The sequence below is a fragment of the Tupaia chinensis genome, unplaced genomic scaffold (genome assembly GCF_000334495.1).
Source record: "Tupaia chinensis unplaced genomic scaffold, TupChi_1.0 Scaffold000627_1, whole genome shotgun sequence".
Classification (NCBI taxonomy): domain Eukaryota; kingdom Metazoa; phylum Chordata; class Mammalia; order Scandentia; family Tupaiidae; genus Tupaia; species Tupaia belangeri.
This window is the reverse complement of record NW_006160147.1, coordinates 4,032,644-4,044,001: the sequence shown is the minus strand read 5'-3', so window position 1 is coordinate 4,044,001 and position 11,358 is coordinate 4,032,644. Positions and strand designations below refer to the sequence as shown.

General features: G+C 53.5%; 1 protein-coding gene across 1 annotated transcript in view; it reads right to left on the bottom strand.

The window, feature by feature from the left end:
- Positions 1-11,358, bottom strand: part of SLC60A1 (solute carrier family 60 member 1) — a gene marked incomplete at its 5' end in the record, with an annotated part of 35,648 nt that overhangs the window by 2,292 nt on the left and 21,998 nt on the right. The window contains 3 exons of the mRNA XM_006159356.2: positions 527-597; positions 8,066-8,213; positions 10,850-11,023. Of these exons, the coding sequence (XP_006159418.1) occupies positions 527-597; positions 8,066-8,213; positions 10,850-11,023 (393 nt within the window). The remainder of the gene's footprint in view (positions 1-526; positions 598-8,065; positions 8,214-10,849; positions 11,024-11,358) is intronic.

Below are 11,358 nucleotides of genomic sequence, written 5' to 3'. Positions count from 1 at the left end.
CCTCCTCCCCGGATCGACAAAGGAAGGGAGAATCAGATCGTGATGAGGGGGCTTTGGGGGGCTGAAAGGTCTAGACTAGAGATCATCTCTGTCCGTTACTAGAAGCGTAACTGACCTAGGGCGAGTCGCTGGATGTTTACTTCCAGGCGAGCAGATAAAACATGGAATGTCTGTCCAGAACAGGGCAGGAGGTGAGCAGGAAGTCAGGCCCACGGAGGGTGGCCAAAAGCCGAGAGGTGGAAAAGCTCTGACTGCAACTCAAACCCATCTTGGGCTCGGGGAGCTAAACAGATTCCCACGGGTCCCCCCAGCCCCCCTCCGAGACATGGCTCGTGTTTGTTTTGGACTTGCCCGCGCATCCGTGCCCTCCTCCAGATCTCCCATTCAGAGGCCCGGTTTTCAGGGCCGGCTGGAAAATGGGAACAGACAAGGCCAGCTTGGTGGGGCCCCGCTGCCAGAAGAGGAGCAGCGTGCGTGCGGAAGGGGCTGGCTGCAAATGCTCCCCCTCCCCTGGGGTTCCACATACCGAACCAACCACCATCTGGAGGACCATCTCGCCAATCCCTGCCCCGGTCACCAGCACCGTGGTTGCACAGCCTAGCAGAAGAGAAGGATTGGCTTTGGTAAAGGCAGGTTCAGGAGACGGAAGTCAGCGGTCACAAGGCCGCTTGTTCTGGGACTGCTCTGGAAGACGGCCTAGGTCTAACAGGACCGTTTTGGGTTGCTGAGATGTCTCAGGCTTTTCCCTGTAACTTCAGGGATGCTATGTTCTACTGTCATTGTCCCTGTTCTGAAACCTTCAGTCATTCTCAGCTGCCTTCAGGGTACACCCGAAATTGCTGACCTGGTCTTCAGGGCCTTTCTTCCCAGGATTTCCTGAATCCTCAGCCCAGCCCCCTGCTGTAGGCAAGCCAGTGTCTTCACTGCCTGGCACTGCACTGGCCAGCCACGCGCCGAGTCTGCAGCATGGCACAGGCCTTCAGAGCCCAAGCTGTGGGGTCAGAGGTGGGCGCCAAGCCCAGCTGGGTGGCCCACTAGCCATGTGACCTCAGACAAGCACTGGAACTTCTTCGGGTCTTCGTTACTCCGCTGTGAAATGGGCACCCGGCTCCTTCACAGGGTGCCGTGAGGATAACTGACATACATGCAAAGCGCCCAGCGTAACGCTGGCGCACGGCGACTCACAACCAGGCCAGCTCTTTGCTTAAACCTTTCAACGCTGCCTCGGGATTCAGTCCTAATGCTTTTATATGACCTGCGGGGCCTCGAGAATCCATCCCTGTTGGTAGCTCGGGCTCATCTCTCACACCTCCTGCGCACAAGGCCCCCGCCAGCCAGGACCAAGTCTCTGGGCTCTGACCTTCATATGCACTCACCTCCAGGTCCTGGCTCAGGTGACCCTCCCTCCAGAACATCCTGCTCCTCTGCAGACACGTGCCTGTTAGGCCCTAGTTCAGACCTCATTGGGCAGGCTTCTCCCCCTGCCCAAGTCTGGATTCATTCATCTCTCCTGTGCTCCAACAGCCCCTGGTCCTGCTCTTACCCACCCCACTGTCTGTCCCACTCCACTATCTGCCCCACCCCACTGTCCCCAGCTGCCAACCTCCCCATCTGGCTACGAGTCCTTGAGAGGCATACTGCGCCTTGACCGTCCCCCCCTGGCAAACAGCAGCCCTCGCTTGAGCCACAGTGGCCGACATGCGGACACTCTGTGTTTCGAATAGAGCAGTGACATCTTCATCCACACTAGGCTTCGCATTCCTCCCTGTCTCCAGGCCTCTGCTCTGATTCTGCTCCCTGCCCTGCCCTGCCCTACCCCTCCTGGGAGTGCCCTTTGAAGTGCCGACCAGAAAGAGAAGGATTGGGTTTGGTAAATGCAGGTTCAGGAGAGGGCAGTCAGCCCACCCGCCTCCGTGGAGCTCTCTCAGTGCAATGCCCTTGGAAGTCAGCCCACAGGCCTCCGTGGAGCTCTCTCAGTGCAATGCCCTTCTCTGAGTTCCAGTGGAATCCAGCTACCTCTGCCACTCTCACTCAGCACTGAGGCCTCCGCGTCAGGTCCTGTGCTGAGAACGGGTACGCAGTGAGTGAGTTAGCAGACAGCGCCCGTGCGCCGGCCGGGACGCTTCCATAAGAACAGGACGTTTTTTCTAGTATGCAAACCCTTTTCTTTCTTTCTTTTTTCTTTCTTCTTTCTTTCTTTTTTAAATTGCCACAGGGTGCACGTGCTTGCCAGAGAGACAGAGAGGAGAAAGCACCCCCTAATGGGGCATGGCCACATTATAATCCCATCCCCTCCATTTCTCCATCCTGCTGGGATTTGCGGTGTGCACGTGCTCATGTACCTGGCGTATTTCTCCAGCTGCCAGGCCTGGGACTGCAACTGCCATTGGCCATGTGGGATTCAGTGCCCCTAACCACTAGGCTACAGGGCTGGTCCACAATCCTAAAAGGTAGGTAGCCACATCCCTGTTTTACAGATGAGAAGACTGAGACTCAGAGAGAAGGACGTAGCATGGCACACGGTCAGACAGCTGGGAAGTGTGGAGGCAGGACTGCCTCTCAGGCCTGCCGACGACGTCGGAGTTCAGTGTCCCTGTCTCTGCTGAGAGCGTGTGGTCTAGGAGAGGCAGGTGACAGGGACAAACGCTTTGAGATGGGGCAAACAGCAGACTTGTGTAATGACAATGCAGCACAAAGGAGGGGCACCTTTCCAGTGGGAGCTAAGAAGCTTCGGGACGCGAGCTATGTCTGGAAGGATGAGCAGGCAGGTGAAGGGGTGAGACGGAATAGAGCGATTCCAGGCAGAGGGCTCATCACACGCCCAAGGACAGGGGTTAGGACAGGTTTTGTGCCATCACAGAAGGGCGAACAGTTCACCTGGCTATTGGGTGGCGGGGAAAGTCATGATGCATTTTTGCACAGAAAAACAGAAAAATACATCGTGATTTCTGACTACCTAATAGAATACAGGCTCTGAAGGGAGAAAGGGGGGAAGAAGAACCCTCTGCAGGCAGAAAAGGCTGTGACCAGCTCTCCTGCAGCAGCCTGAGGGGCCTAGAGCGGTCCTCGCTCCTGGCTGCACCTCAATCACCCCACAGCCTGGGACAGAGGCCCTCAGCCCAGAGATGAGGCCCAGTCAGGTGCTCCAGGTGATTTTAATGCAGAACCAGCCGGATTAGATGGAGGCCAGACTGAAGGCAAGACCGAGGCCAGCATGGAATTGGGAAAAGCGGGCGGCAGGTGGCGTGGTGGTTAAGGGCACTGGACTCCCACATGGTCAACCACGGTTTGAGTCCTGGACCTGATGGCTTGTTTCTCTCTCTCTCTCCCAGCCTCTCTAGTAAAAATAAAATAAATAAAGTTAAAATAATTCTTAAAAAAATGAGGGGGAAACAGCAGATGGTGTAATGGCTATGTTGTGGGACTCCTATGTAGTCAACCACGGTTCGAGTCCCCGACCCGGTGGCTTAAACTCACGCCGGACACATGTGCGTGCCCAAGATCCCAAGAGGAGAATGGAGGAGAAGGGACTGTGGTGTGGTCATGCCCCCTGGGGGTTGATTTCTCACTTTCCGTCTCTCTGCTTCTCTATCTCTGTCTTTCTGGCGAGCACATGCAACCTATAGCAAAAACCTCTCTCCAAAAATTAAAAAGAAAAAAGGAATTGGGAAAAACTGGGCACCACTGAGTACTCTGAGCAGGTGAAGGCCTGAACCTACAGGAGGATGGATTTGAATGGTCACTTGGAGACAGAATCCAGTGATATAACATTAGGATTAAACTCGGCAGTGAGCGATCGCTCACACTCTATGGATAGACTGTGTGATTGTGATAATATTCTTTCTTTTTACAGGATTACTTATTTATTATTATTATCATTTATTATTATTATTTTAATTTGACCAGAAAGAGAGTGAGAAGAAAAGTGAGAAAGCTGCCAGGTCTGGGACTCGAACCATGATCGACCATGTGGGAGTCCAGCACTTTAACCACCACGCCACCTGCTGGCCCCCTGATATTTCATTTCTTGATTTATCTCTGGAGATTTAGAGATTGATGGGCGAGGAAGGAGTCAGCACTCTTAGCTCCCCATCCCCAGAACTGGGTGAGTGGCCACGTGTTGTGTCTATCCCGTGCCACTCTGGGATGGGCTGCGGGAGAGACTGTTCCTGGGGCATATCGCATGAGACCCAGCCCTGCGTCCCGAGTCGGGGTGAGGTGGGTGAGGGCTGGGCCGATGGTGACTGCACCTTCTGCTCCATTTCATCTAGGCCAGGACCTCTTCAGAGTCACAATGCAGTAAAATTTATAGCAGGCCCGCTCTAGCATGGGGGCGTTTGGCGACCCCACTCAGATAAGCCAGAACCCAAAGAAATGCACATTCTCTTGATTCTTTAATTCCTCCTATCACATGAATTTTTCTTCTAGATTACAAACATTAAGCCGCATATAGTCTGATGTCATCTGGACTTAAATATACATATATATTTATGTCCTCAGAAAGGATCAGGAAGGCAACAAACTCTAAGAATTATTTTCAGCTACTTTCACTTACTAATTTAAAATAGACTTCTACTGTTTGAGGCTTCTGAAGTGAGAATGTACTGCTTTTATAATAAAACTTCCACTTGGAAATAAAACAAAAATGTACAGGTTCACCATGGAAATCTTATTCTTGAGTGAGCCCCACAGTCTACTGGTTAAGAGAGCAAGATCCCACAAGGCTGACCAGGGTTTGAATCCTGACTCCTGAGACTTGAAAAACATGTTGGGGGGCCAACAAGTGGCATGGGGATTAAAGGCATTGGACTCCCACCTGGCCGACCACAGTTCAAGTCTTGGACCTGGTGGCTTGCTTTCTCTCTTCCTCTCTCTCTCTCTGATCAAATTGGAAAATAATAATGATAATAATAATAATTAATAAAGTTAAATAAAATACCTCTTTTTAAAAAAACATGTTGGGGGGACCAGCAGATGGCATAATGGCTGTGTCGCTGGACTCCCATGTAGTCGAACATGGTTCGAGTCCTGGATCCAGTGGCTTAAATGCATGCCAGATGCATGTGCGTGCGGGCTCAAAATCCCGAGAGGAGAAGAGATTGGGGTGTGGCCATCCCCCTTGGGTGTGGTTCCTTGCTTTCTGTCTCTCTGTCTCTCTCTGCCTTTCTGGCGAGTGCACGTGCCCTATAGCAAAATCCTCTTCCCCCCCCAATTTTAAAAAAAAGAAAAGAAAAACATGTTGGGTGTGTAGGAGGGCATGCCCCAAATCCCAACAGGATAGAGAAATGGAGGAGGACTGCGACGTGACCATGCCCCACTGGGGAATGTTCCCCCTTGCCTCTAGAAAGCATATGTGCACTTCAAAAAAGAAAGAAATATTCTTTCTTAAAGACCAATGATGACTTCATGTGCTACAGTGACTTGGGTTATCCTGTGGGTCCAAGGACCCAGCCTTTCCTGCTCTCTCATGACTGGCCAGCTGGGGTGGGAGCAGCTCCGGTGGCTCCCACCCTCCTGTTTGCCAGTTTCCCCCACTTCTCTCTGAAGAAATCACTCACCTTAATGCCTGGTTTCCAACCTCTAGGGCCTCTCTAGTTACCTCTCAGGGTAACATGAACTGTTCAAACCATAATTATTTTTAATGAACTCATTAAAAATACACTCTGCTGGATGCACATAGGAGGCGAGGAGAGGGGAGGGCGATTGCAGAGAGAACCGAGATTCCCGACATCAAAGCAGCTAGACCACAACTCCACACCAGGTGTGCAGTCTTTGTTCTGACAACATCCACAACAATAGCAAAGCAGGGAGGTACGATTATTGATAGTCCATTTTCCTGTACCACGGCTTTTCCCACAGAACTTCGCTTTTCTTCTTCGAGTTTAGGATCTCCACTACATGCACCCTACACACAATGTCAGCTACATTCAGTGGACATCACTGTGGGAAGAAGAAATGGAAGCAGGAAGCTTAACTGCTTCTCTGTGCCTGAAATCATATTGGTACAAGCACAAGTGGGTCTTTAAAAAGTTCATGGAGGGGAACCAGCAGATGGCGTAACGGTTAGGTCACTGGACTCTCACGTAGTCGATTGCAGCTCAAGTCCCAGACCTGGCGGCTTAAAACTTATTACGTGTGCGTGGATGCCCAAAACCTCAAGAGGAGAATGGAAGAGAAGGGATTGCGGCATGGCCATCCCCGGGGGGGGGGGGGGGAGGATTTCTCGCCTTCTGTCTCTCTCTCTGTCTCTGTCTCTCTGGCAAGCACACAGGAGAAAAAAGATAAAGTTCATGGAGGGCCAGCAGGTGGCATGGAGATTAAAGTGGCTGGATCCCATATGGCCAACTGCACAGTTCAAAGCATATGCCGGGCACATGTGGTTTGAACCCCTGATGGAATGGGGTGACGTCTCACTTTCCCTCTCTCTCTCTCTGTGTCTCTGTCTCTGGCAAGCACACATGCCCTATACGCGAAAAAAAAAAATGTGTGTGTGGAAAATGAGAAAACTGTGGATTTTTTTTAAAAAATTGGAACCAACATAAACTTACACTTTCATGCCATTTTACTATAAACTATTTTAATTGCTAGAGGGCACGTGTGCTCACCAGAGAGAAAAGGGAGAGGGGCAGAAAGCACCCCCGATGGGATGTGGTCACGCTATAATCCCTTTCCTTCCATTTCTCTATTCTGCTGGGATTTGGGGTGTGCGTGCGCGGGCGCGTGCACGCGCACACACACACACACACACACACACACACTTGCTTGGTGTGTTTTTCAAGTCTTTAGGCTGGGATTCGAAGTGTGGCAGGCCATGTGGGATTTGGCTCCCTTAACCACTAGGCTATAGGGCCAGCCCTCCGTGGACTTTTGGAAGTCCCCTCCTATAATGCTGAATGGAGGCAGCCATGTGGGTCAGAATTACCCTATTCCCAGCAAAGTCAGGAGCGGAGCATCCGGTGGGGCGCGGGGAGCTCGTGCCAACCCTACGCCGGCCACAGCGCCATGTCCCCTTGCGCTGAGCCGCCCACTCACCCTTGTACTGCAGAATGTCCTCAGTGTAGGCCAGCATGCTGGGGAAGGTGCTGCTGAGAAACAGGCCCAGACTCGCTGTCCCCACGAACAGGAAGCTGACGTTGTAGGAGACAATAAGCAGGACCAGGAATGTCACCAACACGCCAACCTGTCACAGCAGAGGTGGAGTAGATCAGAAAACCAGGAAAGCCAGGCGTCCATTGAGAAAGGAAATGTCAGGAGTTGGTCCGCAGGCTTGGAGTTTCCGCTCCACCCGGGCAGTGCTGTGTGACCAGCGCGCCGCCCTGTGGGCTCGGTGGGAACTGCAGCACCCCTGGCTGGGGCTCACCAAGGACGCCCTGAGGATGGACCGAAGCGCAGGTGAATCTGCCTACTGCACCCACTTCGTCAGCGTTTGGTGAGTGATACTGCCGGTCCCCAAGGTCCCACTCTACTGCTTTAAAACTTTTTATTTCTTCCATGAGAGAGAGAGAGGCAGCGCCCTCATGGGATCGTGCTGCTGCCATCCGCAGCCTCACCAGCCCCAGTCACAGGCACGCACGTGGGGGCAAGCATGGGGCCTCGCATGTGGGGGCACCTGCAGTTTGCCATTCACGGCAGCACAGCCCTCTGGCCGAAAGCCTGATCTGTGACCACAGGGAATCACGTGCAAGTCATCGGCCGCTCTGCCCTGTGGCCTGGGGTATGAGAGTCCTCCACGCCTCTGTAACACACAGAGAGGAAGCCGTCAGAGAGTAGAGGGAAGGTGGTGGCAGAGTCTCTGGCCCCTGGGAATCCAAGCCTGCCGGCTGGGATTCGAAGTGTGGCAGGCCATGTGGGATTTGGCTCCCTCAACCACTAGGCTATAGGGCCAGCCCTCCGTGGACTTTTGGAAGTCCCCTCCTATAATGCTGAATGGAGGCAGCCATGTGGGTCAGAATTACCCTATTCCCAGCAAAGTCAGGAGCGGAGCATCCGGTGGGGCGCGGGGAGCTCGTGCCAACCCTACGCCGGCCACAGCGCCATGTCCCCTTGCGCTGAGCCGCCCACTCACCCTTGTACTGCAGAATGTCCTCAGTGTAGGCCAGCATGCTGGGGAAGGTGCTGCTGAGAAACAGGCCCAGACTCGCTGTCCCCACGAACAGGAAGCTGACGTTGTAGGAGACAATAAGCAGGACCAGGAATGTCACCAACACGCCAACCTGTCACAGCAGAGGTGGAGTAGATCAGAAAACCAGGAAAACCAGGCGTCCATTGAGAAAGGAAATGTCAGGAGTTGGTCCGCAGGCTTGGAGTTTCCGCTCCACCCGGGCAGTGCTGTGTGACCAGCGCGCCGCCCTGTGGGCTCGGTGGGAACTGCAGCACCCCTGGCTGGGGCTCACCAAGGACGCCCTGAGGATGGACCGAAGCGCAGGTGAATCTGCCTACTGCACCCACTTCGTCAGCGTTTGGTGAGTGATACTGCCGGTCCCCAAGGTCCCACTCTACTGCTTTAAAACTTTTTATTTCTTCCATGAGAGAGAGAGAGGCAGCGCCCTCATGGGATCGTGCTGCTGCCATCCGCAGCCTCACCAGCCCCAGTCACAGGCACGCACGTGGGGGCAAGCATGGGGCCTCGCATGTGGGGGCACCTGCAGTTTGCCATTCACGGCAGCACAGCCCTCTGGCCGAAAGCCTGATCTGTGACCACAGGGAATCACGTGCAAGTCATCGGCCGCTCTGCCCTGTGGCCTGGGGTATGAGAGTCCTCCACGCCTCTGTAACACACAGAGAGGAAGCCGTCAGAGAGTAGAGGGAAGGTGGTGGCAGAGTCTCTGCCCTCTGGGAATCCAAGCTGGCCTCCCAGGGAGGGGGCGGTGGCTGTAGCCACCAGCTGGGCACCCCCGGATTTGGCTCGGATTCCCACAGGCAGATGCTGACCTGCAGGGAGAGACCCCTGTGCTGGGATACCAAGCCCAGAAGTTTTTCTAGTTTTGAAAACGCCTCTGTCAGTGATTACAGCATTATAAAAATAACCCTACTCCTAAGAACTGAAACATGCTGTCAGTATCAATACTGAATAAGTCCTGTGCAAAATTCACTTGGGAAGAAGCCTAGACAGTACAAGAATTGGAGTTAGGAGACTCGGGTTAAGCCTCAACTGTTTTAAGAGAGATTTTTGCTATAAGCCGCATGTGCTCGCTAGAGAGAGAGACAGAGACAGAAAGTGAGAAATCACCTCCTGGGGGGGATGGCCACACTGCAATCTCTCCTCTTCCATTCTTCTCTTGGGATTTTGGGCACATGCACATACGCCCACTGAGTTTTAAGCTGCTGGGTCTGGGACTCGAACTGTGGTTAACTATGTGGGAATCCAGTGACGTAATCATTATGACATCTGCTGGTCCCAAGTCTTAACTATTTTTTAATCAGCTGCTAGGCCTTGAAGTAGTTGACTTTTTTTTTTTTCTTTTCTTTTTTTCTAAAATTTGCCACAAGATATGTGTGTTCACTGGGAAAAGAGTGTGGGAAAGTAAGACAGCACCGCCCCTACCCACTGTGGGGGGCAGGATGGCCACACTGCAATCTCTCCTCCCCATTCTTCTCTTGGGATTCTGGGCACGCACGCACACGACCCAGTGTGTTTCTCAAGCCACCAGATCTGGTACTCAAACCTGTAGTCGGCCATGTGGGTCTAGCTGCCCTAACCATGCACCAGCAGCTGTCTCCAAAGAAGTTCTTTCTTACGATGGATTGGGCTGCCTGGAAGGTAGTGAGTTACCAGGCAGTAGAAGGTATTTAAACAGAGACTATGGACCCCTTGGACAGAACCACCCCAGGTGGCTCAAGCCTAGGCAGGAGATTGGACTAGCTGATCCTGCAGGAATCTGTAACCGGGACCCTTGGCCATAGATGGTAACATGCACAGATCCACATTCAGAGGAAAGTCTTAACCCACAGCTCGGGCCTAGACCTCCCACCTCAGGCAGACGCATTCCTTAATGGTCAACCACAGCTACGCTGCTACTCTCGTAACTCACCAAGGAGAGCCACAAAATGCAGAGTCCCAGGCCCCAGCCCAGACGTACTGATTCCCAAAGCTGAGGATCCCTGCCTCACGCCCCTACTGGACTGAGGGTCTGGCTAGGCACCAAGGTGAACCCGGGGGACCGAGATCCCTGCCGCACGCCCCTACTGGACTGAGGGTCTGGCCAGTCAGGCACCAAGGTGAACCCAGGGGACCGGGCCAATACTTGCTCCGCTTGTGCTCTGGGCAGTTGTCTGCTGGGGTCTGTGCCACACACCAGAGCAACCTCCTCCTCCAGCACCTTCCTTCTGTGTGGAGTTTTTTGTTTTATTTTATTTTATTTATTTTTAGCACAGAGTGCATGCACTTGCCAGAGAGTGGCAGAGACACAGAGAGAGAAAGTGAGAAATCTCCCCCCGGGGGGAGGGCCATGCAGCAATCCTTTCTCCTCTATTCTCCTCTCAGGATTTTAGGCACACATGCACACACACTCGGTGTATTTCTTAAGCTGCTGGGTCCAGTACTCAAACCACAGAGTTGGCCATGTGAGATCCAGCGCCTTAACCACCACACCACCTGCTGGCCTACCCCTTCTGTGCTTTTGAGGGTATAAAACCAGAAGTCCAGGGAGGGGAAGGACCTTTTGTGAGGTCACACAGGTAGGCCCCACTGCCTAGATCTCCATCCCTTCCTCTCCAGCATCTCTCTCCACATCTTCCTGCTGCTGGTGGAGCCCAATGTCAAGCAAATGTCCTGCAGCAGAGGTGGGCCAGGAGTAAGCAGGCACTTGTGGGTCTGTAAGACATGCAAGGAAGCCACTCTGTCACTTACCATATTGATGAAAACCATGGTGGCTGGCTTCATTCTCGAGGAGATGGGGATGGAGATGAGCCGGCCCAGGGTGATGAAGCCCCAGAAGAGGCTGGGGAGGTAGCCGGCCGTTTTGTGCCCAACAGACAGTGGCTTCTCCTCTGCATAGCTGTACACGAAGGCAGAGTACTCCCCCTGTGGAGAGACCGGGCCCGCTGAGCACACTGGCCAGCCAGGCCAGAACTTGGCAAAGGGAGGCCAGGCTGGGGAGGGTTTAGGGAGAAACAGGAACTGGTCCACATCCTGGAGGCTCAGCCAGGGTGGGCTCGGGGCCGAGACTGTCCAGCAGTCAGGCCAAGCCAGAGCAGATCTGCGGGCCACAGCTTACAGACGCACGTGCAGAGACCTGGGGGTCCCACCGGCCCCCACAAGGCCAGGGCAGGCAGGCACTGCTCCCTACTCAACCAGAGCAGAGGCCCATGACACGTCTCATGTATGGGCGTGCCACAGAAGTCTTCTGTGGAAAGAGT